This window comes from Lepidochelys kempii, chromosome 9 (assembly GCF_965140285.1).
Source record: "Lepidochelys kempii isolate rLepKem1 chromosome 9, rLepKem1.hap1, whole genome shotgun sequence".
In the NCBI taxonomy this organism is placed as follows: domain Eukaryota; kingdom Metazoa; phylum Chordata; order Testudines; family Cheloniidae; genus Lepidochelys; species Lepidochelys kempii.
In genome coordinates, this window is record NC_136388.1 from 74,153,181 (window position 1) to 74,180,705 (window position 27,525).

Sequence of the window (27,525 nt, forward strand, 5' to 3'; positions counted from 1 at the left end):
CTCACCATTTAAGAAATCAACATATTATAGGCATTCACAAAAACAGTTTTGTGTTCAATCTAGAAAAAGTGAAAGATCTTTTCTCAATCTGTATTGCACTGTATTTCTCTGATTCTCAAGTTAGTCTTTAATGCTCCGATTCAGCAATTAGACTACTTAAATGTTCAAGTTATGCAAAGTGCTATGCTTAAGTGCTATGCTGAATTGGTGCCACAGTCATTTTTAAAATGTAGACTTCCCCAGCACATTAAATCAAATTTTAAAAACAAGTTTATCACCTATCCCCCTTACAAAAAAGGAGTATTTATCAAAAGCTACCAAAAGATTTTTCTGCTTAAAAAAGATTTAATTCTAAGCGTGTGGAGACTGAAAGCTTTCTCAGACTGCAATGGTTGCATTAAGGAATCTAAAGAATATATGCTAAAACAGAACCTAGAACTCCCCCACTGCAACTTGTTCTGTCATCTGCCACCACTGAGAACAGCCTAGCTCCATCCTCTTTGGAACCCCCTTTCGGGTAGTTGAAGTCTGCTATTAAATCCCCATTCACTCACTCTTCTCTTCTGCAGACTAAATAACCGCAGTTCCCTCAACTTCTCCTTGTAAGTCACGTGCCCCAGCCCCATAATCGTTTTCGTTGCCCTCCTCTGGAGTCTCTCCAATTTGTCGACATCCCTTCTGTAGTGGGGGGGACCAAAACTGGACACAATACTCCAGGTGTGACCTCACCAGTGCCAAATAGAGGGGAATAATCACTTCCCTCGATCTGCTGGCAATGCTCCTACTAATAGAGTCCTATATGCCGTAGGCCTTCTAGGCAACAAGGGCGCACTGCTGACTCATATCCAGCTTCTTGTCCACTGTAATCCCCAGGTCCTTTTCTGCAAACTACTGCTTAGCCAGTCAGTCCCCAGCCTGTAGCAGTGTATGGGATTCTTCCTTCCTAAGTGCAGGACTCTGCACTTGTCCTTGTTGAACCTCATCAGATTTCTTTTGGCCCAATCCTCCAATTTGTCTAGGTCACTCTGGACCCTATCTCTATCCTCCAGCGTATCTACCTCTCGTCACAGCTTAGTGTCATCTGCGAACTTGCTGAGGGTGCAATTCACCCCATCATCCAGATCATTGATAAAAATGTTGAACAAAACCAGCCCCAGGACTGACCCCTGGGGCACTCCGCTTGAGACTGTTATCAAAAGCTTTGCTAAAGTCAAGATATATCACATCCATGCTTTCCCCATATCCACAGAGCCAGTTATTTCATGATAGAAGATTGGTCAGGCATGACTTGCCCTTGGTGAATCCATGGTGACTTTCCTGATCACCTTCCTCTCCTCCAAGAGCTTCAAAATGGATTCTTTGAGGACTTGCTCCATGATTTTGCCGGTGACTGAAGTGAGTCTTTAGTTTCTCGGGTTCTCTTTCTTCCCTTTTAAAAATCTGGGCACTATATTTGCCTTTTTCCAATCGTCCGGGACCGCCCCTGATCACCACAAAGTGCCTAGGCTCCTCTATATTCTGGGAGCGTCCCAAGCTTCAGCGACTTCCCATTGAAATCCTGGCTGAGCCATCACTTCTAACACCAACAGACCCCAGTTGTGGGCGGGTGGGATTGAACCTGGGACCTTAGGAGCTTAGTGCATGAACCTCTACCGCATGAGCTAAAAGCCAACTGGTTGTTAGCTAAGGGTATAGAGCAGACTCATATAACTCTAAATGGTCTCAGCGCCACTAGATGGGACAGAACGCCACATCCAGGAGGTGTGTAGGTTACAAATATTCACGATTAATTAAAATCCATTTATAGTGACTTTAAGGATTAAAAATCTGCCCTAATCATTTCAAATTCACTCAGAGACTGTTACCATCAATGCTTTATGGAAGAGGGTGGCTAACCTTCTGGATGTGGATGATAAGCAACAATAAGACACTGCTTTTCCTACCCAGTCAAATTCTAATTTAGCAGCCTCATTTGAGGTCAAGTGTGTCTCCTGCAAAAGCTCTTAACATCCTTTTGAGCTTTCTTTCAAAGATTTTTAGAAGAACTGAACACTAAATGTCTTGAAGATGAAATAAGACAGCAAAATTACTTATGAAAATATGGCATAAGTTTGGATCAAGGCAGATTCACATTTTATGTGTTGCAATGTATTTTTCCAAGTTAGCATTGCCTGATAAACAAGGTATATCCTACAGGACTGAAAATAAGGAAAACTAGATAACCTCTATTATTGTAGCAAAGTGGCCAAAGCAGGGGACCTTCCATTTTGTTGCTCAAAAGAAAGTAACTCAGTCCAAATAAACTATTTTCTTTTGAAGTCAAGGATGGGTATATTTCTGAATTAGCATTGTCTAGGGCTTTCTCTCACTAGACAGATGATGATGATCAAACTTCTGACCATTTTACAGATATAATATCACGGTAATTGCCATTGATTAAAAATTATACTTTTCACTTCTGCCATACAAGTCATCAAGGATCTCCAAAAGAAAGTGAATGCATGCAGACATTTAAAGATTGTTGATGGTATTCAGCTAGCCCTAATCACTTTACTTCTTTCTCTTTCCTTTCCCTAATATTATAAAGGGTGAAAATTATTTCCCTTTCACGTCTAAGCATTTGTAATTTCATGCAGAGTCTGATTAATAAAATGACATTTTTAGCTAAGTTGCAAGGGGGCTCTGTGTTATGGAACAGGCTGAATGGAGGTACCACCTTACTAAATTGAGCCAAATCTCTGAAGGCTTGTACTCCTGCTAATTCAAGCTCTCATTGACACAGTCATGGTGCTCTACAAATGTAAAATAGGATCATCATGTCATAGTCAAAACAGCCAGTAAGAGTCACCTTTTGATTTAGTTGCGGATTGGTCTTGCTTTGAGCATTGGGTTGGATTAGATGACCTCCTGAAGTCCCTTCCAACCCTGATGTTCTATGACCTTGTAGTTATAGGGCCTGGAAAAACTCACATTAATTTAAGCGGGCTGTAGATCAGGCTCCTAACCACCTTCTAGAACACATGGGATATGATGGATAGATGAACTTCAAATCTCAGCAATTTAGGAAAGTGGTATTAGCCATGTTATAGAGAGTTTAACTAAGGCACAGAAAGGTTAAGTGGTTACCTGAGGCCATAAAACAAGTTCCCAATTAAACTTGAAATAAAACTTAGAAGTGACTCTCAGTCCCAAGCTTTGACAATGAGACAGTTCTCACTTCTTTTGTGAAACAAGAAGTAAGAAATGAAGGGCCAGCACTTTTCCAATCACATGGAGCTGAACACACGAATATGTGATTTCCTTAGCCCATCTTATTATTATAATATATATTATGGTAGTGCTCAGGGTTCCCATCACCCAAAAGAGATGTTTGGCGCAGCTGGGACATCCCAAATTGCACATGTGAAGACAAGACCGAATTCTAATTTTTTTTCAACTATTTTACTGTACATGTTTTTTGCTCTCAGCATGTGCCATTAAACTGTATACCGTTTGTCAAATTGGCTTCCGGCAGCTCCAGAAATAGTTTTGTAGCTTTTACTCCATTCATCTATAAAAGCTCTGTGCTAATGGGCATGTATTAACAGTTCTGCTTGGTCAGCAGACAGAAAATAAATTGGAAGTTAAGCAAGTGCAGTGAAACAATGATAAGCCCTAAACCATTTTAATACTGTGACACACTTAAAAAATTAACAAAGGCATTTCTGATGTACTATTTACAGCAGGGGTTCTCAAACTGGGGGTTGGGACCCCTCAGGGGGACACAAGGTTATTACATGGGGGGTCAGGAGTTGTCAGCATCCACCCAAAACCCCGCTTTGCCTCCAGCATTTATAATGATGTTAAATATATAAAAAGCTGTTTTTAATTTATAAGGGGGGGGTCGCACTCAGAGGCTTGCTATGTGAAAGGGGTCACCAGTACAAAAGCTTGAGAACCACTGATTTACAGTGACTCTGTCCTAGAATGGACATACTCTCAATTTCACTATGTAGGGAGAATAGTGAAAGTATCTGTCGTAAAATCTGTCAGTAGCCGAAATCATCTTCCACACATTACATATATAAATCAAAAACATGGGAAGTTTTCATTTTTTAGGAGCTGGTTTCTTTATTATGAAATACAAGTAAAGTGTTACTCGGTGGATACTGAGCACAGATATTGTATTGTGAAATGAAAACTTGTGACCCCTCAACCTTCTTATTTAGGGGCTTGATGCCAGAACAACTCAATGAAATTCTATAGTCTCTGTTATGCAGGAGATGAGACTAGGCGATCATAATGGTGCTTTCTGGCCTTAAACTGTGAATCTATGAAAAAAAAACTTCAGCAATTCCAATATAAATGTTTTAAAGGGTACTCATTCACTTTGTGGTTAACCTTCTGTCTGTGCTCCTCTCTTGCCTTGTCTTACTGTTCAAATTTTTGCCTAGCACCTTTTTCTTTCTGCTGCTGTTTGTTTACTTGCTGTTTCTTGATGCCACACTATTCTTCTCTGTACTGCAGCATATCTTTGCTTTCTCCCAGTCTCTGGAGCCCAGTCCCATTATTACTACTCTTTTTGCTGCAGACCCACAACATGACCAGTGTGTTCTTAAAACCCACTTTAACGTAAAGGAGATGAAACAGTTTTAAAATAATTAAGTAATATGAAGTACTCAGACCTTCAAAACTAGCTCATCTTGAAAACTGATCCAATTAATCAAGGAACTGATCACTACTTTAAGATACGCAATGAGTGACTTCCAACTGAGACAAACCTTCCTTTTAGTTTTCCTGGTAGAATTGTAAGAATCAATAAAATTAATTAATAAATAAGAATATAATTTAAAATCATTCTTCAGAAAAAAATCAGAAATTCCTGCCCCTTTTTCAAATATCTCCATAGCTAAAAATGGTGCTGCCTCCATTTTGTAATTCTCTCCAGGAAGTCCAGGGTGATGACAGTTGTTCTTGACAATTAGCTCAACATTTTTCTGTTTCAAACTATGTCAAACTGTCAACGTGGGAACTTCCTCTTTCATTGTCATTGTTATAGAAGATGGTTCAAACATTTTTTAGGCATTTAATATTAATAATTAATTAACTGTAATGACTAGAAAGTATTTTATTTCACATAGCAGTTTTCTTTTAAAGATACTGAAACTTCTCAAAGCACTGATCTAGAGAAATCAATTAGGTCTATTGAAAGAGGAATACAGTGACACTAAAAACCCCAAATAAAAACCCAACAAAAAAACCTCCATCCAAGCACACATTGTTAAAACCCTGAAATTAGAATTCTAAATTTGCACTGAAGTGGTAGTGTTTCCTGACATATTCCAGTTAGCACAATCCTGGGCACCATTTTATAATCTGGGTATCCTACAATATTATATTACTTACCTTTCCATTTTATACAGCTAACTCTGCATCCTCACAGCTTTTTACGAAACCACTTAATGTTTAGGTTCCAGTTCCACATAGCTTCGTAAACATCTATGTGGCATGATCGGCCTGTGTAATTATCAATTTTGTAAGACTATATCTATGCTTAGTAGTCACAGCTACTGTTAAATAAGTGTAATTTTGTTTACTTCTATGTAAATGTAGTAAGGAGGTAGTAGTGGGGCAGCCAAATAATACTGGGTCCCTTGTTTTCTTATTTGATCATACTATATTTTATTATACCGAACACCGGTCATCACCCATGTTCATTAAGGGTGCATAACAGTATCCATTATCACACTGTCATTCCAACTTTCCAAAATATTTACCTTGACTGAAATTTTCTAAATCTGGGTCTTTGTCTAAAAGTGATTTTGGAATGTGTGCGTGGCTGAAGGGAGGGGGAAAGCAGGAATGTAAATTTGATCAAAATTGCTTCAGCAGTTTTGAGTTCAGTAAGCTTTCCTATTTTTTTTTAAATGTTATTTAGGGCCTGATCCTGATACCTTCAAACATTTCAGACACCAGGGAAAACACAGACAGAGAGACAAATGAAAGAGAGAAGAACCACTTAGCAGTATCCAAAACTAACGATTTATGTATTTTTATAAGCCAGTAGCACACGTTAGTTTCACAACAAATTCCGTTTGGTAAAACCTCATAGTCACAGTATCTGGTTGTCCTTCATACAGTCTACTGTAAACGCTAAGTCTTGCTAACCTGAAGTCTCATTATATAGATGGCTGTGGGTAGCATAATACTAAAAAGCAGAAGGAAAATTCACAAAACATTATTATACAATAAGGAAAGAAGACAGTTTGCTCAGAGAAACTAAGCCTCTATTCAAAAATATAACCTTGTGTAATTTCCCCTTTCTTTTTGACACCAAAATGTCATTAAATGTTTTCAGGTCCCTTTGGATAGCTATATTTCCGGGCAGTTTTGTCAACCAAAAGGTTCTTGCCAGGGTTCTTGTCAATGGTCAAGGTGGCAAGATCAGGGTGACCCACACCATGCTGTCTGGTAAGAACCTACATAATATGATACAGCAGAGAATTCAATTACTTCTGAACATCACAACAGGAGGGAATCAACAGAGCTGCAAATGGCTTGGATATTTTCATTCATGTACATATACCTCTGAGTGAGGGAAAGTTCTGTCTCTAGAAGGCAGTACCTCACAGAGAGAGTTACATTGATATAATGCTGATTTATACTCCTATATCAGTCCTAGAATGTTTATCTTCCAGATATTTTTTTCACATTATGACAGGTTCTGTATGTGGATATTATATATTGGGATTGGAAAAGGTTCAGAAAAGGGCAACAAAAATTATTAGGATTATGGAACGGCTGCCATGTGAGAACAGATTAATAAGACTGGGTCAGCTTGGAAAAGAGACGACTAAAGGGGGATATGATAGAGGTCTATAAAATCATGACTGGTGTGAAGAAAGTAAATAAGGAAGTGTTATTTACTCCTTCTCATAACACAAGAACTAGGGGTGACCAAATGAAATTAATAGGCAGCAGGTTTAAAACATACAAAAGGAAGTATTTTTCACACAACACACAGTCAACCTGTGGAACTCTTTGCCAGAGGATGTTGTGAAGGTCAAGACTATAACAGTATTTAAAAAAAAAACCTAGATAAATTCATGGAGGATAGATCCAACAATGGCTATTAGCCAGGATGGGCAGGGATGGTGTGCCTAGCCTCTGTCTGCCAGAAGCTGGGAATGGGCAACGGGATGGATCACTTGATAATTACCTGTTCTGTTCATTCCCTTGGGGGCACCTGGCATTAGTGACTGTCAGAAGACAGGATAGGATACCGTACTAGATGGACCTTTGGTCTGACCCAGTATGGCCATTCTTATGTTCTTACTGTGATTCTTATGAACAGACCTGAGCGCTGTATGTAGTATGATTGCCCATAATTTCCTCAATTTCTTCCAGCCCATTCTACCTCACAGTTGACAAAATGTTATCTTATCATCTTATGAATTTAAAATTGTTGTAGCCAGGCAGTACAAAATGCAGGCCACCATTTTTTACTCAAGGAGTGAATCCCCATGTCTTTTTTAAATGTTTAAAAATGTTTTGTGTTGAAAAAGTATGTGAGCTTTGGAAATGTCAAATATGCTTTAGAATGCAAATCAAGACTTGTAAAGCTATGAACACCTTCAGAAGATTCACACCTTAGGTGGAATTAATCCAAAATGTCAGTCACAGCAAAATAATTTTGTTACCATTCTAAAAGGTTTTTTAAAATAATTTTAAAATAAAGCCATTGAAAGCTTTTAAACTGGCCAGGATAGAGTGAACTGGATAGTTTTCACATACAGTGAATCCAAGCAGGTGTGGCAGAATTCCATGTCTAACATAAATTTCATGCCATTGTCTGCATTTGAAATGCTACAGCAACAAGCTGCAGCCATGCCACTGTAGCGCTTCAGTGTACACACTACATATACTGATGAGAGAGGTTCTCCCATTGGTGTAGGTAATCCATACAGCCCTGCGTGGATAAAAGTTTATATCTGTGGATGATATCTGATATCCGCAGGTATAAATCGGTATCCGTGGAACCGCAGGGTTGTCCCAGGATCTGCAGTGGCGAGAGAAACAGACCACGTCCCTGGTTGCACTCTTGTGTTCAAGTGGCACTCATGCCCCCAGACAAGAGACAAAGAGAGCTGTGTGGAAGTGATGGGGGCAGGGCTACAGGTGGGGCAGCCGTGCCGGAGGAGCTGCCGGCACAGGGCACTGGCTCCTGGGAGAGGCGGCCCCTCACTCTGCTCCTTTCAACGCTGTGGTTCCCGGGAGAGCCCTGTGGTTCTAACTCAATGGAAAAATTCTTTCACCAACCTAGTGCTGTCTACACTGGGGGGTTAGATCACGTTAACTACGTCGCTTGGGGATGTGGATTTTTCACACCTCTGAGCAATGTAGTTGGACTGACCTAATTTTTAATGTAGACCAGGCTGCAGGGACTAAGCCACAGGAGTTCATAGTTCTGCATGCTATAAAAATGACAGCTAGTCAATCAGCAAAAATGTTATGATACTGAAAATGGACATTTTACTGTACATATAACTCAAACAATTATTGTTCTGGCCCTAGAAGTAAAAGAATATTCCACTGTAACCATCTAACACTATAGCTTGCTATATAGTGTTACAGGCCATTAGCTAATAATCATTTTATAAACAGCGGATGCTTTTCCTTTTATTATAGTAATTGGTAAGATTATATAAGAAACAGATTGTGTGACACAGTGTGGCAGGATTATAAAATGATGTAGTCCCTTTAGGTTTGAAGCCACACAAGATGACTATCATGCATACTAGTGACAAGCAGTTATTTGTCCATGGTTTCAAGCTGTACCAAATCACAACCGTATACTGTGAAAATGAATTAACTCTTGGATTTCTATATCCATTGTTAAATTAGCTGTTTAAACTTTTAACTTGTGTAATTTAGGAAACTGTGGCTTCCAAATGCAATGCACAGTTGCTTCTAACCAACTGCTGTAAACTTATTTACTCAGTGTATTTTCTTATTATACTATTGCCCAGCTTTGGTTAACTACAGAACATTTCTCACTATGAATATGATGAAAATGGGGATTTCCAAAAGGCCAAACTGTAAAGAGACAGAGGAAGGAATAAAAGAAACTCAGCTGGAATATGAAGGCTTTCTAGTGGACAGTTACTTCTGGTCATTCACTTAAAATGACTTGCTGTAAGTGACAGCTTTTCTTAAAGCCTTCCAGATCTAGTATGATGTACCAGCCTGCATATGACTTTTTCCAGTACATGCTTATTGAAATATTAAATCATAAAAACCTATTTTCAAATAACATGAGTCTAATTTAAACCCATAACATGGTTGTCACATTCCTATACACTATGGACACAAGGAACTTCAAAGTAGAATGAAATGCGGAACTCCTCCCTGCTCCATAAACACTGACCCCTAAAGCCATAAGCTTTTAGCTATAAGTATGACTGGGCCTGTGTCACACATATACACAGTTCTGTTCCCACGGAGCAGATTGCAGTAGTACAAACACACCTGCTAATACAAGACATTATATAAGATAGCTCTCTTATTGGGAACACTCTGGTATTTGTGTTTAAGAATAAATGACTCAAGAACACAGCATATTTCAAGGGTCCTTACTGACTCAGCCCAGGTTGCTTTACAGGGTTTGCATGGCTTGCAAAGTTTTCAAACTTTCCAATTAATTATTGCAAACTTTTCAAACTTTCCAATTAATTATTTCCCCTCATATTCAGGTAAAACTCATGTAATTCCCTACCACACTGCCATTCATGGGACTGTGCTGCTGGGAAAGGGAATTGCTAATGTACCAACACAATATTGGTTACAGTACCAACCAGCTCCATTTCAGGGGTTGGGCAGGAAGAGAGCAACAGGAGCTATGTAACCTAAAGATTGTCAAAGACTGTGAAAAGGAGAATAGATCAAAATACCATCACTATGGTAAGGCAGGAGGACCACTACAGCACAGGTTATGACAAGGCAAGTTCCTGAGCCACCATATCTGAATTTCAAACTCCAAAAAGTATGGAATTGTTTCTGGGATTCTGCTTTGGCCTATTATGGATACAGCTGGGTAACCTGCATTCACCCTTATGTGCATGGTTTGGGTAAAAATACTTGTAAATTAATACACTGATTTACATGAAAGTCCAAAATTACTGTAGAAAGGAATCGAGTGAGGCCCAAAGACCTTTGTCCTTACAAAAACAGTATGGCAAGGGGGGAGTGGCCATGAGAGCATGTAGTTCACTAATCCTTCTAGCAGATGTGACTGCTATTATGTATGCTATCTTTATAGAAAGATGAAACCAGGAACACTCAGAGAGGTTCAAAGGGAGGAGATAAATTTAAAGGAGCTGGGTTTCATCGTGGCGGGTACAAATTCAATAAACTTTTAAAAAATCTTTTGACTAAGGAGTGTGAGAAAACAAATTTACTGTCAATATGAATATGAAAAGCTGCTATCACTGCTAAATGGACCTTACGTGGAGAGACAGACAAACCCATAGTTTTTAAGTGCAATAAATATTTTAAAGTGTAATGAATAGAAGCCAAGACTGGGACAACACCCTTATTAGACACCCATATAACATTTTTTTCCACTTCAAGCTATAACATTTTCTAGCAGTCTGCTTCCTAGAATTAAAACACGTTGCACCTCAACAGAACAAGAATTTTCTAAACCTGTCATATTTCTATCGCCCAAACCATTAGATGAAATGACTGGGGTTCTGGGTACCAATGCTGTTTTGGCCACGCAGAATCAAGTAAGATCCTCTTGGCCGAGTCCTGTTTTGTTTTCTTAACTACCTTTAATAGTAATGGGAATGGAGGAAAGGCATGCATTAGGCCTCTCTCCAACTGAGGAGGAACACATCTTGAACAAACTTGAGGGCACTTGATATTGAACCTGATAGCAAAGCAGGTCTATGGCCAGAAAGACCTAAAGCTAAAAAAAGTGCTGAATCACCAAATGTTTTGGAGACCACTAGTGTATCTGCGAGCATCCCTGCTCATCTGATCCACACTCTCAACAATCAAATAAATGTTAAAGATACACCATAAAGATACACCATATACACCAGTTCCAAAGTTTTATTACCTCCTTGCAGAGTCGAGGCAACATTGTTTGTTTATGTAGTACATTACAGACATATTGTCTATTGCTACTTGAATTCTGTAATTGTGGAAGGAAGGATAGGAAGATTAATGAAGGAGATTTTTTGAGAAGGAGATAGGAGAGACTTCTTTTAATCTATTAAAAGACAGTTTCTCAAACAGAAAATCAGTAATTTGAGTGACACTTTTCAATTCCTCTTCAGAGGAAGTCTTTAGAAGCCAGTCTTTAGAAGTCATCTAAGTATGGGAAAATAAAAATTCCTTGTCTCCTCAGATATGTGCTACAAGAGACAGGCATTGGTAAAGACTCTGGGTGCAGGGGAGAGGTCAAATGGCAACACTCTGTATCGGAAATGATATTGACCAAGTGTAAAGCAAAGATATTTGTGATGAGAAGGTCTTGTAGAAATAAGGAAGTACACATCCTTGAGATCAAGAGCAGCAAGCCAAACTAGAGTAGAAAGGAAGGGGGATAATTGATTACAAAGGTTAGCGTTCTGAACTGAAACGTTCTGATGTATCTATTCAGTCTTCTGAGACCAAGAAGTGGTTTGAGTCCTCCGTCCAATGGGATCAGAAAATAATGAGTATTAAAATTCCCTGCTTTGGGAACTTACTGGGAATTCCTCTGTTGCTCCTGCTTGTAATAGAGCTTTTATTTTACTCTGGGTATCTTCTTGTAGAATGGTCTCTGATAAAGGAGAGGGGAAGGGGATTGTATGGAGGAAGGGATTTAAACTGAATGGTATAACCTTCCTTCTTTGTGTCTAAAACGCATCTATCTAAGGTAACTGTTTTCCATACATTGTAAATATGAGACAAATGGTCTCTAAAGATATGGATGGCATTTTCTAAGACTGCTTCAAAGCTCTTGACTGGTATGTCAAACCTTGGTCTGATGCTGGGTAATGAGAATATACCTGAAGAATTTTTATCGCCCCTTCAATATAAGAGATCTGGACTTGGATCTTTGTACCACTGCTACCACAACAAGTGAATCAGAGGGAGGTGAACATGAAAACAAGAAAACCCTGTTTATGGAATCTGGTATAGTTTGTCGCCTTTTTTGAAATTGGCTGACACAAAGATGGATTGGACCAGACTGCTTTTGCTGGTTGTCAAAGCCCTTCTAATATTGGTAAAGATATTTTATTTCTTGTAGAACCTAATATTTTGAAAACCAGGATGGTTATTTTAAAATTGACGCTATTCTGGCTACTAGTTCAAGGAACTGAATAGCATTTTCTGAAGGAGAACACACTCCTACATTCTTGGCCAGAGATGAACCACTTTCTAATTCAATTTCTTATTTTTGAAATTCAACTGGAGGGGATGTATCTCCCTCTTCTTCCAAAAGTGTATCTTGTACTAAGTTACTGTATCTATTGGTTCTGATTGTATAGGACCCAATCACCTCAGATTCACAGATTTAGGCTGTCCTTTATCAGGAACCAAACAGTCAGACTTTCCTATAGGGCAAGGATAAGTGGGAATTGGTCAGTATGGCCAAGGCATCTATAGTGGCATGTGCCAGTTCTGCCAGTTGCTCCAGTCCAGCATCATATCATGTGCCTGTTGCATAGAAGGTCCTGGAGTGTCCATCTAGGGAGGAAAACCCTGCCTCAGGGAAGTTTGTTGAACTTTGGGTAACATTACCGGATCCAATTCCTGAGTGCGAATCTGATCCTGGATCTATTGTTCTTCATGTCCACTGGGGAAAGTAATCAGCTTAATCTGCAGCAAGGGAAATTTAGATTCAATATTAGGAAAACTTTCTAACCTTAAGGATAGAAAAGTACAGAAATAAGTTACCAAGAAAGGCTGTGGAATCCCTGTCAGTTGAGGTTTTAAAGAATATGTTGGACAAACACCTGTCAGGGATGGTCTAGGTCAGTGGTTCTCAACTGTGTGCTAAAGGCCACAGGGCCCACATGGCTGGGGTCCAGGCCGCCAGGGCTGCCTGGCCTTGTGGGGCCCAGGGCTGCTGGGGCTGCTCTGCCTTGCCGCATGGTGGGGCCTGGGGCTGCTCTGCTGCCCAGCTCTGCAGTGGAGTCCGCTCCTGGCCCCGCTCTGTTGAGCGGTCTCTGGGTTGGGGCAGGCACTGGGCATAGAGGAGCGCAATGGTTCTCAACCTGTGGCCCAGGCAACACACTGTGGGCCGCATATGTGGCCCACAATGATAAGTAGGTTGAGAACCACTGGTCTAGGTATACTTAGTCCTGCCTCATCATGGGGAGATGGACTAGACGACATCTTGAGGTTCCTTCCAGCCCTACATTTTTATGATTCTACAGTGGCCAGTCAAAGTCTTCCATTAAGCCATGAGGTAGACGGAAACATATACAATGAATATGGCGGGATCCCAGTGAATGGTCGAACATCACAACACAAAGCCTTCTAGAAAATCTTTCATATTATTTTCTTTGGGCCCGAGCACACATGGTCAGGCCTTGATGTCATTTTCTTCCAGGTAGAAATAGCTGTTTGCAAACATCAAAAGCAGCATTTTTTATTACTCAAAAATATCCTGGTCAATTTTGCATTTGAGCAGAAATGGTAACCACTCTCCTCCTCCCTTCCCCACCAAAAAACCCACCCCAAAACAAAATATAAACAAAGCTATTTGCACTCTGGTTCTAAATATTTTTTAACAACTTAGAACATATTTTAAGATTACAATTACATGTTCCAGTGGAAAACAAAAATATCGTTTTGAGTTGCATATTCATGCATGTAGACACTATAGACTTAATTAAATGTCTTTTGTTTACCAAGACTATTGAAGTGTAACAAAGCTAAATCCAATGCATAACAACTATGCATAACAATTATGTCTCAGAGGTAACCATTTTGCCCAGTTTCAGTGAGCAAGAGTATTTATTTGTGCTGACAAAAACAGTCCACTAATACTGAATACTCTGCTGGAGCACTTCAGAGTAATATATTGGGAAACTGATAAAGTAGGTAGATGTAATGGAGTTAAGATTAAATAAAAATAAAAATATATTAACTAAAATAGTGTTTTGGGAGAATAGTTTTACCAAAAAAAAAAAAAAAAGTTATAATGCCACAGTAACTTCACTTTCAACATTACATAACACAGGGCTAGATTTGTCCCTGGTATATCATCACTGATGTCAGTGAGGTTAAATCAGTGATGAGTGTGGTCCACTCTGGATACCTACTAATTTTTCTCTCAGACACATGTACAACAAAGGAGATTTTGGTTTTACCTTGAATACTGAATTTCTGCATAGTGGGCTAACTAATCTGAAATGGGCTTCTCCCTAGTTATCTCCTAATGGTGAGTCCCATCCGAATGGTTGTTAGGCTTTTCAGGTTCTAGCCTCCTCCCATGTAGAACAGCCTGACTAAAGAACAAGTTGATAACTTTCTCTGCACCTATAGCAAATAACTCCGGAATAAAAACAACCACAATTTGAGCAATATCTACATTGCTGAGGCTTCCAGATTGTTGGTCCCATTCTGCAGAAATTCAGTTAAGAACCAAAATGCCTTTTTTGCTAAGCTGGAAACCCATCTGAAATGGGCTATAAACAGCAGTACCCTGTTCTTCCTGCACCATAATATAAGAACAAGGGGACAGTCAATAACATAAAAAGGTGAGAAATTCAAAACAGATAAAAGGAAATACTTTTTCAAACAATGTGTAATTGGGCCATGGGACTGATTGCCATATGAAATCATTAAATCCAGAAACTTAACAAGATTTGAAAAGAGATTGGGCATTCATATACATATCAAGAATATTCAGAGTTACCATAATTAATGGCAACAAAATGTTGTGGAAAGCATATTAAACCCCATGTTATAGGGAGTAAGCCAATCTTTGACTACAAAAAATAAGCATGAGATCTATTATGGGGCATACTCTAAAGTTCTTATATGTTCCTCTGAAGCCCCTGGTATGGGCCACTGTTGTTAACAGGATATTGGACTAGATGGACTCCAAGTCTGATCCAGCATGACAATTCATATATTTCTTGTACTTAAATTCCAAGGTGAAATCCGGACACCATTTAAATACATCTAAATTTCTCCGTTAAACTTAACAGGACTACGATTACACCCCAAGATTTTAGAAAGAGCCTGCTTGAATGACTGAACCACTGGGTCTCAGGAGAGCAGAGCTGCAATTTGGAGCAGGTCCAAAGGGACCCAGCCAACAAGGTTAACAGCAGTAAGTAATCACGACCTGAGTAGGCAAATAGTATCAGGGATCCTAGGACCAATTTTTCCTTCCTCAAAAGATAGGTAACGTGTATGTGAGGGGACATGCCCCTCAACCTCCCATGGTTGAGAATGCTTCCATGGTCCAAGCAATGAGCTCCTTGTATCGACTGCAGAAACTCAGAACATGGTGAGGCTTACACTCTCTGATATTGCAAAAAGTCATTATTGGATTCACCCAATGATTACAGGCCAAATTGAGGATCTCCTGGTTTGGCATCAGTTGTTCTGGGAGCAGAGTCTGGGATTTAGCCAATCCACTTGGAAATGAAGAGATCCCACCAAGTGAGTCACACTGGCCTCATCTTCACAAGGAATAAAGGTGTGTTTTTAATATGTGTTAACTGATAGAAGTCAACTAATGTGCTAAAATCTTAGTGAAGACAGGCAATTAATATTTTTTCACGTTAGCTGGTTGAAGGAAACCCTAGACTCTCCTCTGTGCTTTACCTTCACCATCTTACATGTTAAAACTTACAACTCACCAACCGTAATCAGGATACAGGAGAATGTGACCTTTGTTGTCACAGTCTTCCTTCATTGCCTCCCCTTTGCCAGAGTCTTTCACTGTGGCATGAAAAGGCTCTTGCACCAGGACACCACACTGCTAAAAACAGTAGAGTTGATATGGGAGGCACTACTGAGGATGCAGAGATCCATGCAGGGTACTGGCCTATCTCTACTATACTCACCTAAGCTGGGGCTCACTTTCTACATTGCTGTTTATACCCATGCTAGCTGGGTGAGCACTGTCTGCAGTCTACATGCTGTGTGCTTGAGTAGACCTACCCATAGTGGACAAGTGTTCTGTGTATTATGTACTGAACTTTTTCATAATATCCAGATGGTTTTCAGATTTGCTCTGTATCTTATGGTATGGATGTGAAAATTGAACTGTAGGACCCTGCCATGCAACATGATACTGTAAGATATAAGATCATATTTCTGCTGTGCCAATCCTAGTTCCAATGGCTATTAAGAAAAAAGAATTAAAACTTCAAATTTTTATGAACTTACGTGATACAGTGGAACAGTGTTGCTTTCAGCTAGTGAGAAATTCAAGACATCTTGCTGCCCAGGTTCCAGCCTAACGCTAACAGTAGATGTCAACATAGATGGGCTAATTGGATAGTTCGGGCTACTTGTGTTTTTGCCCTTTTTCCTTGACCTGCGGCCTGTGTCTCTCTTGTTGTCTTTCTGTGTCATAGGCTCTTCTTGGATCACCAAGATCTTGTCATCACTCAGGTATCGCAGGAGTGAATTCTCCGAATCAGTTGTTGAAGGAAGAAGAAAAGAAATATGAATAAGACAAAAAAACAAACACACAAAATATAACCAGGCTACACTTTTATACTTACCCACTCAAGCACACGTCTGTGCAAAAATAAAGCCGCACCTTAAACAGGGTAATAATGGGTGTTGCAATATGACATTTCAAATGGAGACTACAACCTGCAGTCTTTTATTCACGTGGGTGTTGTCTAGAGAGTGTTTTACTCAGACATGGTAAATGGAACACAGCTATTATCTCAATCTTTCATAGCCCTTTGATCCAAAATGCTTGCTGCTCTTGAGAAAAGCAGTCCTTACTAATTCAGAGTTCACTAGCATACAGGGGGCCACATAAAGCTATTGTTCTATAATGGCATGGTAACTACAAGTGAACATTACCTTGTTTCTTTCCCCCTGGAAACAGATGGAGACAACAGTAATTGATTCTGCGGTTTCATTTACAGCACAAAGCCTCAAAAAATCTTGACTTTTTTTTGAGTTAACAAATACGCTGGACTTTGTGCATTAAAGCTGTGAATCACTGAGACGCCTACTCCGATAGTTTTTCTCAAACTGTAAGCCCTTATCAGCTCTCGGCTGAACAATTCTGGAGCCCCGTCTTTTTCAATTTTTTTGGCTATGCAGTTTAGTTAACTCTTTCAGTACATTTTAGACTACAGCATAATATATGCCCACAGATACTCTAACGAAAGCAAATGTGCCATCACCTAGCAATGAGGTTCTCTGATGGTTCTCTTTTAGGTTTCTATAGCTGACAGATCCAAAATCCTGCCTAGCGGATTCTAGAATGTTGGTCATGAAGACATTTGACTACAAGATTTTGAGAAGGGTATTTGGTAGAGCTGGTCAGAAGTTTTCTGATGGAATGTTTTTCTGCTGGAAAATGTTTTGATCAACCCCAAATGAATTTTTTTAATTTTGTTTTTCAGGAAATTTTAAATATTTTTGTTTTCATTGTGTTTCATAATGCAGATTCACCTTTGAAATGCCCGCCCAGCTCTACTGTTTTGGAAAAGTATGGCTTCCTGTACTTGGATCAACAGTAATTAATAAAAGTTAACAAGTAAATCAGAACAGTAACTGAGCTTAAGATAACTGTGCATGGAGGAAATAATCATTCTATAGGCTTCCACAGACTTCCATCATAGTTCCCCTCCCATTGTTTGTTCCTGTCTGCCCGCACAGTGTCGAAAGGCAACTAACACCGCCAGGCTGCTGCTGGCCACCAACATAACGCAGCCGCCTCCTGTTTCCCAGCTACAGCATGGGCAGGAAGGGGTTAACACTTAGGGCCCAGAGAACCTGACTGCAGAGGTTTCAGCAGCCACAGACCCTGGCCAGAGAGGTGGCTCAGCAGGGGAAGGTGCCTAGAGGATGGAGCAGCCCTGCGCTCCCTGGGGACAGGACCTAGGGCGGTGGGGGTGGAGACGGGCAAAGAGGGTGCTGATCCCCTGCCCAGGGGGCTGCTGTGGAGCCCACAGGGTCGGGGTGGGACCAGGCTGGAAATTGCTTCCCCCCCACTCCAAAGCTTAGCGCAGGGCTTTGGCGCATGCAGGGCTCAGCTCCTCCTGGCCAGCAAACCGGGCCTGAGGGTCTTGGGCTTTCCCAGGGTGCCACCCCAGCCAGAGGCAGTGGAGGAAGGAAGGAGCCGGCCAGCCAGCTGAGCTGAGCGCTCCAACCCGGGGCTGGTTCTCTGCTCAGCGCTGGGAGCAGGACGCGCCCTGCTGGGGGGATATGGAGGAACAGCGGGGCTGAGGAGGGGGTGAAGGGGCAAAGCAGGGAGAGGACAGCAAGAGGGGAAGCACAAAAGGGGCCGATGGGTGGGCAGCAGAGATGACACCTAACCAACCACTGCCTGGCACTCATCAGATGCCCCAGCTTGCAGTGTGCAGCCAGAGCCATCTGGAAAGGGGACAGGGTCCTGCTGGTTGAGAGCTAGGGTTGCCAGGTGTCCGGTTTTCAACCGGAACGCATGGTCGAAAAGGGACCCTGGTGGCTACAAAGTCAGCACCACTGACTAGACTGCTAAAAGTCCAGTCGGCAGCGCAGTGGGGCAAAAGCAGGCTCCCATCCCTATGTGGCTCCCAGAAGCAGCAACATGTCCCTCTGGCCGAGGGGCAGCCACGGGGACTCCGTGTGCTGTCCCCGCCCTGAGTGCTGGCTCCTCAGCTCCCATTGGCCAGGAACCATGGCCAAGGGGAGCTGCGGGGGTTGCGCCTGTGGGTCCAGGAAGTGTGCAGAGCCCCCTGGCCCCTCCACCTAGGAGCTGAACATGCCGCCACTTCTGAGAGCTGCCTGAGGTAAGCACTAACTGGCCGGAGCCAGTATCCTACACCCTCTCCCGCACCCCAACCCCTTGCCCCAGCCCTGAGCCCCCTCCCACATCCAAACTCCCTCCCAGAGCCTACACCCAACATCCTCTTCCCACACCCCAACCTCCTGTCCCAGGCCTGAGCCCACTCCTGCACCCAAACTCCCTCCCATAGCCCTCACCCCCTCCCACATCCCAACCTCCTGTCCCTGCCCTGAGCCCCCTCCTGCGTTCCAAACTCTTCATTTCTGGCCCTACCCTGGAGCCTGCACCCCCTCCCACATCCCAACCCTCTGCCCCAGCCTGGTGAAAGTGAGTGAGGGTGGGGGAGAGCAAGCAATGGAGGGGGGATGGAGTGAGCAGGGGTGGGGCCTCAGAAAGGGGCAGGGCAGGGAGCAGGGCAAAGGTGTTCAGTTTTGTGTGATTAGAAAGTTGGCAATCCTACTGAGAGCCTGCATGCAGCAGGGGCTGCGCTGAGAGACTGGCAGGTGGAGGGGCCGAGCCCTGCATGCTGCAGCTTCACTCCACCACCAGCCTTGCACACTCACCCACATCATCAGTCACTGGACCGCCTCACTCACTACAGGTGGGTGAGCAGCTGGCGAGCAGGGATCCTCATGGCGGGGAAGCAGAAAATATAGGACAATTTACCCACTTTTAAGAAATGTTGGGACACCTGCAGGAGGGCTTAAAAATTTGACTGTCCTGTTAAAAATGGGATATCTGGTCACCCTACCACTAACAGCTAAGAGAGATGAGGAACAGTCGGCAAGTTTCACCCACCACCAATCAAAGCTGAAACGTGACAAATACATTCTTTTAGCTATTGGTACTATTTCTACCACCAACCTTCTTCCCGAAGGCCCAACCCTGAATCCCTTTTTCTCCAAAATACTCACTGAAATCAGTGGCAGCTTGAACACTCAGGGACTGCCAGACTGAGCCTTGATGTTGCAGTTTCATGACTAGGTCATCAAAGTGGACTCTAAGTACATCAGTTTGTATGTATAATGTGGGTATGGAATCATACTGAATGAATATATTTTAAAGTTTTATATATCATTCGCAATTATCTGAGCCATATAGTCACTCGGGCATTTGGAAAGGTATTTCATTTTTTATTACAATTAAAGAGACTAGAACGCCTTAACTGACAGAATTCTATTTTAATTTTCAGGAAAGCAGAAGTAACAGGACAGTTAGTAGACCCTTCCATACTCTCCATGGCACTCATGAGAACTACAGCAGGTGTCTGTGATGCATATTTTCATCTTTTTTAAAGAACAGAGAGAAAAATCTTGGATCACAGCAGTGGAGAAGGTACTCACCTCGACTGCCTCTCTTGTACATGTTTGGTTCTTTTGACTCTCCGATCCAGCTGAACTCTGTAGGCATAGAAACAGGCCTCAAGTCACCTGGAAACAATCAAAGAGGAACCATTTTAATTTTTGCAACTCATTAATAAAAGGTTGTTGTATGATAGAATAATTAATACCTGTAAACTGGTTAAAAAAATCACCCTCCAGTTTTATTAGCATCCATTTATTAAGGTTACAGCTCCCTGAAGCTTTTAAATATCATGGGTCAGATTCTGCTTTTTGTTATGATGATTTAAATGTAAACTCCACTGATTTCAGTGCAGTTATTCCTTATTGTAATTGAGATTAGAGTTTTGCTGTATAGCTATCTCCTGCAAGAGAGTTCCCAGCTCAGCAAGCAGATGATTTTGAATGAAGGAAAAAAAGCTTTCTGAAGTGGCTAACATGCTTTGATAAAATTAGAAAGGTCACTGATTCACCCACAATAATTCAGAGCTCTCAGTCTAAAAACAGTAACATCAATCTTGTAACACATATCTGACTCTGAAAGGTACATGCTGGCTGATGCGTGCATCTTTTACCTACATAGAAAGTGGACTAACTGCAAACGCCTTGAGGAAAACAAAGGACACCTTGTTAAAAACAGAGATTCAGAAATGGTGGTTTCCACTAGTCTGACCTTTACTGTAATATCTGCACTACAACCATGCTGAATGAACCAGTAGTAGTTATGGTAGCAAGGCCATTAAATTAGGAATACTGACTACGGGGGGATAATCTTTTTTGACCTTGATTATCATCATTGAACACACAGAACCACCCTCTAGATCAGGGGTGGCCAATCTGTGGCTCCAGAGCCACATGCGGCTCTTCTGAAGTTAATATGCAGCTCCTTGTATAGGCACCGACTCCGGGACTGGAGCTACAGGTGCCAACTTTCCAATGTGCCCCAGGGGGTGCTCACTGCTCAACCCCTGGCTCTGCCACAGGCCCTGCCCGCAATCCACCCCTTCCCACCCCCACCCCTGAGCCTGCTATGCCCTTGCTCCTCCCCCTTCCCCCAGAGCCTCCTGCATGCCACGAAACTGCCGATCAGGAGGTGCAGGAAGGGAGAGGGAGGTGCTGATCAGTGGGGCTGCTGGTGGGTGGGAGGCTCTAGGAGCTGGTGGGGGAGCTGATGGGGACTGCTGATGTATTACTGTGGCTCTTTGGTAATGTACATTGGTAAATTCTGGCTCCTTCTCAGGCTCAGACTGACCACCCCTGCTCTAGATCATGAGTCAACTCCTCATGTGTTAGGATATAGATATTCAGGCCTGTCTGTAAAGGCCTATACTCTAAGAATTTAGGTGTATTCTTATCTCTTAGCTAGTTCTAGAAGTATAAAAGAAAGAATCAAAATCACTGTCTGCCGCTTTAAAGGCCCTTTCTCACTGACAGTCTGAGGCCCTGTTCTTAGGCTAAGATCTTTGGCTAAGCAGCAGAGGTAGCCATAAGCTGGGAAGCGACTGGTCACATCCTCACATTCCGAACTAGTCACACTGAAAGAAGGTGCTATTGGGCTGTTAGGAATACAATCCTGTCCTGATAATGCCTATCACCTCCAGAGAAAGGGAAGTGCCTAGAAGATGTAAAAGGAAACTTAGTTTGAGAGCATCGTGTCTGGCAAGAACTCACTTATCGATAGACACAGCTGGGAAACCCTTATGTCTTTATAGATGTAGTTGTGAAATCCTCACTTCTGTATTGCTTTGTCATTATAGTTCCCACTTTGCTATTGTTTATTTGCATGGTCTCTGTCTGGTTCTGTGATTGTTTCTGTCTGCTGTACAATTAATTTTGCTGGGTGTAAACTAATTAAGGTAATGGGATATAAGTGGTTAAATAATCATGTTACAATATGTTAGGATTGGTTAGTTAAATTTCAGTAAAATGATAGGTTAAGGTATAGCTAAGCAGAACTCAAGTTTTACTATATAGTCTGCAGTCAATCAGGAAGTAAGGGGGGAAATGGGAACAGGGAATGGGAGTGGCGAATTGGAATCAGGTTTTGCTAAGGGGGGATGGGAACAGGGAATGGGCATGGGGAAATTGGAATCATGTTTTGCTAAGGGGGGGGAATGGGAACAGGGACACAGGTAAGGCTCTGTGGTGTCAGAGCTGGGAAGGTGGACACTAAGGAAGGAAACTGGAATTGTGCTTGCTGGAAGTTCACCCCAATAAATGTTGAATTGTTTGCACCTTTGGACTTCGGGTATTGTTGCTCTCTGTTCATGCGAGAAGGACCAGGGAAGTAAGTGGGTGAAGGAATAAGCCCCCTAGCATCATGGAATGAAAAAAAACATTCCAAAAGCCAAGCTGAGTCTAGTTCTGTGGTCTGCTTGTTTCAGAATCAAGTTATTTTCTGAAACATTAAACATTGCCCAACTATCTTGTTCCTAAAATAATCACATATCTGAAAACACTGTACATAAAAGTTTCTTTTCTTGTTTCCAGTAGCTCATTTCCTCAATTCTACTGTTCATTACTGAAAAAAAGCACTTATGGTGCATAGCTACTGTACTGATGGATGAATGGACTTTGTTATTTATGGATATGTGAAACATCTTCACTGAATGGTCTATATTAACTAAGCTGTCACTAATTTATAATATTACAACATAATAATTAATAATTTATTTTTATAGGAAGATTTCTTTCATAATAATCCTGTCCTATAAATAATAAGATATTATTTACCTTTCTCCATTGTTCTAATGGCACTTTCCCTTAACCATCTTTTTAAAAATATAATTATAATAAAAGGCATTTTGAGTATTTCTTATTTGGATTTTCTCTGACTTGGATTTTTCCTGTTATATTTTCTTAAATACCTTTGGTTTCAGTTTTATGTGTAATGCCTTTCAACATTTGTAAAGACTGGATTGGGCACTGCACCTTAGAAGAACTGAACAAGATTAAGCAGATTGTCCATCAAAATTAATTAAAAGGATACAGGTAGGCCAAACTTGACAGCAAGTTTTAGATTTTGTAATAATAAACTTTTACAAAACTTGAGATCAATAAAAATCCTTCTGTGAAGTTAAAAGAAATCATTCAAACTGCAAACATTTTTAAAAAAACAAATAATCATTCTCTTCCAGGGTTTGCAACTCAAACATGGCAGCACTATGCTAAGTGTATAAGATCCTGAAAGTAAAATGGACTAGAAACTGATTCATAATAACTATGAATGCAGTGTCAAATTTGTGTGATAATGCTTTATAGTTATTATTTCTTACCTAGTACCATATGTGAGAGGTAATCCTCCAGTGCAAGGGCGGTGAGTTATATGGGCCCATGGTGCCCGGGCTCCAGAAAATTCAGGGCCCGTGGGGTTTGGTTTCACCAATGTTCAGGGCCAGGTCTTTCCCCCAGCCCCGCCTTCCACCCCTGCGTGCTTCCCCCAACCGTCCCTGCCTGCCCTGGGCAGCAGGCGGCTGCCCCTGCAGCTCTGCACTGTGCTCCCTCGCCAACTGCTGCTGCTGCCAGCTACAACTTAGGGAGCAGCACTGGGGGCAGGCTGAGATGGCTGCTGTACTTGCGGAGGGAGGAGGTGCATGGCAGCCCTCACCCACCTCAGCAGGCAACTCTGAGTCAACTCTGGGGGGCGACTTATCCTGGCTGGACCTCCTGAGCAGCAGCCTGGGGGGGCTTGGGTGAGTGTCATGCTGGGGGGGCTAGGGAGGCCCCCCCCCTCGGCTCGCTGCTGCCGGCGGGGAGAGGGCTGAGGGAAGTCCTCCTGTCTGAACCCCTGCCCCAGGCCTGGGGCAGCCTGCCTGCTGCACCCTAAACTCTTCATCCCCGGCCCAGTCCCACACCTCACATCCGAACCCTCTGCCCCAGTCCAGAGCCTGCACCCAGCACCCCTCCCACACCCAAACTCTCTCCCAGAGCTTGCACCTCAAACCCCCTCCTGCACCCAAACTCCCTCCCAGAGCCCTCCCCCCACATACAACCCCAGTGCCCCAGCCCAGAGCCTGTACCTAGCACCCAAACTCCATCCCAGAGCCCACACCCAAACTTCCTCCCAGAGCCTGAACCCCGAACTCCCTCCTTTACCCAAACTCCTTTCCAGAGCCTTAGGAAGGTGTGTGTGTGTGTGTGTGTGTGTGGTGGTGGATGGAGTTGGACCCGTTCTGGGCACCACCAAAAATTATACAAACCTGCCACCCCTGCTCCAGTGGTAGATCTAACTTTCATAAACAGACTCACAGGTACCTCTCTTTTTTGAGGGTTAAACAAAAGTTTTATTTGTCCTTCTGTGAGATGGAAAAGGATATGCACAAAACACTGCAGGTTTAGCCTCAGCACATGGAGCTTAGCATTCAGGTTCAGGCCACCAGAAGCTTCCAGTGTATAAATTACCCACACTCAAACTCAGGAACTGTTTTTTCTGGCCCATCTCCTGTTCTGACTGGTCCCAGATTCTGCCTTCTTAACAACTTAGTCCAATAAAAGATATCTCTCCCACCTTGTCTCGCTAATATCCTGAGATCAACATGGCTACCACAACCCTGCAAGAGTAAATCAGGGAAATTATTCCCTGAGTTTTCTACCTAATTGTTGTTAAGGCAACCCAACTGATTCCCAGGTGTCAGTATTCTCTGCTGCTCTGTTCAACTGAGAGGAAGAAAGCATGAAAGGAACTAGAATAGAAAAATGCTGCAGCGTAAACAAATATAATAGGGGTTGGGGGAAGACAAAACAAGACAATCTTTTCATACTCTATTTGTATCACATTCAGTCCCTTAATCATTCCACAACACAAGAGTCTTATAAACTACAGAAACCTCCTGTAATGGATCCAACCCCACAAAGCACCAGATAACTCTCTCACAATGTGCACGTACTTTACAATACTGATAAAGACAGATTGTAATTTCTTAGGTGCAGGCAAGCTAAATTAAAATGAGGATCCCTATATAGTCTCCCAATAACAGAATTTCTTTCCTTTTTGTTTCTCTTCTTTCCTCTCCACACTTATGTTATTTTATCATTTCTCATTGTATTATCTTTGCCACACGAGACTGTAAATATCATAGGGCAGGACCTTATTCTCTTTAATGTCTGCATAGCACCCATAGCAAAATATATTCAAATAATAGTGAGTGTTGATTTGGCAGAACATAAAACCGCAGATCTGCTAATTTCTACTTGTGTATAAACTTTGTGCAAGATGGTCTCTCAGTTTTCACTAAATATAAGTTCTTTAGACTTGGAGAGAATGCCAAAGAGGAAAGGACTCTGACCTTCCAATTTATTGCTGAGCAAGCCCATGCTGAGATTTGGAGAGCATTAGTGCGAACCAGCACAGAGCAATCAGCATAAAAGACAGGAACTTGTGATGGGAGACAAACACAGCTCCAACAAAACAAATTGCTGATTTTGCATACTAATTCTCATAATACAAAGCTCCAAACAAAAGCAAAAACTGTCAAGGTGTACAAAAAAAGTCATGCTGAAATGTTCTCTGAATACCAGGAGTCAATACTGGATTGATAGCAATCCTAGCTATGACTTTAAAAAGGCTTCACTTATGTATGTCATGTGTATCAGCCAACATTAGTATTAGCCATTCACAAAGGTGTTACGGCACTGCTCTGCAGTTAAAAATAAAATCAGACATTTCCTGATTTAGACAGGACACCAGGCTGCTGTATGAAGGAGCTGATTGTTCCTTAGACAGCTTTTAAAATGGAACCAAACATTTTGGAACCAAACATTTCCAAACCAAAATGGAACCAAACTTAGTTTAATTTTTTCTCGTCTTCCTTCCAAATATGTGCCTACTCCCTTTTTAGGGGCTTTAGGAGTCTCATACATTTTGGATTTTAACACTTTGGCCAGGAGGAGGTGGTTGGATATAGATCTGTTCTGGTAAACAAGTCATAACTAGGGTTCAGAGTCAAGAGTACAGAAATATTATGAAATTTGGAGTCAAAATGGAAGAAATTTCACCATATTAGCTGTTATCAAATTTGTATCAGGACTCTTGTCTGAAATTATAAGGGGTTCAAATCTAATTATTTTGGCTTACCCCTTATTTATAAAAGAACTGTAAAACTATATTGTTACTTCAAGGATATACAAGGTGGGTTTAAACAAAATGAAATTTAAATTTAAACTAGAGATGGAAAGAGTGATCGTTTTTGTCTGATTACAGTTGTTTTGTACAACTCAATATATAGAAAGATTTTTAAAATATTGTAACTTTTATACTAGAATTCTCATGTCAGGTAAAATGCTTTGAGCAAAAATCTGTACTTAAAGATGATTAAAATTGTGAGACATACTTTTCCCCATAAAAAGGACATTTACCTATTGAAAAAATCCTCCAGTAATGAGCTAGAATAGGATATAAACGGACAGTGTAAAAGGTCATGCTCTGCTATAGCTGATTCTCAAATCATGACAAATACAAGAAAAAACAATTACATGCTCATGCTTCTGAGTCATATACTTATAGATTTTTGTTTATGGGGCAAAAAGCATAGCAATTTACTATAAAACCTCCACATTTTTACCTAGGTTAAATCTCCTATTTGGTATGGGTGGCATACCAGTTTACAACATAAAAATGGCCCTGTGCAGAAGATCTGCAAAAGAGGCCTGGATTGTCCTCTCCTATGGGGAAAACCTCTCTTGAAAATGCAAGGTTGAATTCTGAGTTTCTTTCCAGTTTATACTTTGAGGGGCAGTTGTTTCTAACCTTTTGTTGGATGAAACAGCTGTGGCTAGGAAGCCATGAAAATCCTTAAACTTCATAGCGAAGCCAAACTTCTATCCGGAAGATTCTGGCGTGGAGCAGTACTGCCATAGTCTCTCTGATTCGAATTCATTTGGTTTACTCTGAATTCCAAGAGACTTATAAAAAGGACATAAATGGCCATTCAGGACCATGGGCCAGATCTGCTCTGGCCCTTTTGTGTCAGTTGGCAGCACAAAGGGGCCCGAAAACTAGCTAGCACAAAGTAAATAAATCAGTCTGTCTGAAGGAGTTTGAATGAATGCAAAAATACATATTGCTGGAATAGGGTTTGGAAAAAGGTGTATGTTACACCAGTTAAGGCTGCCTAGATTCCATTCTGAATTCGGTTCAGATTGTCTAGGGATATTAGGAACAATACAATATTCAAGTATAATATATATCCTAATAGAGAAATTAAAAGTGAAAGGAAAATTGCATCTAGA

General features: G+C 41.6%; 1 protein-coding gene across 1 annotated transcript in view; it reads right to left on the bottom strand.

The window, feature by feature from the left end:
- Positions 1 to 27,525, bottom strand: part of LOC140917643 (connector enhancer of kinase suppressor of ras 2) — a 461,714-nt gene that overhangs the window by 115,435 nt on the left and 318,754 nt on the right. The window contains exons 13-14 of the mRNA XM_073360900.1: positions 20,304 to 20,388; positions 16,387 to 16,642 (exon numbers count right to left, since the gene is read on the bottom strand). Of these exons, the coding sequence (XP_073217001.1) occupies positions 16,387 to 16,642; positions 20,304 to 20,388 (341 nt within the window). The remainder of the gene's footprint in view (positions 1 to 16,386; positions 16,643 to 20,303; positions 20,389 to 27,525) is intronic.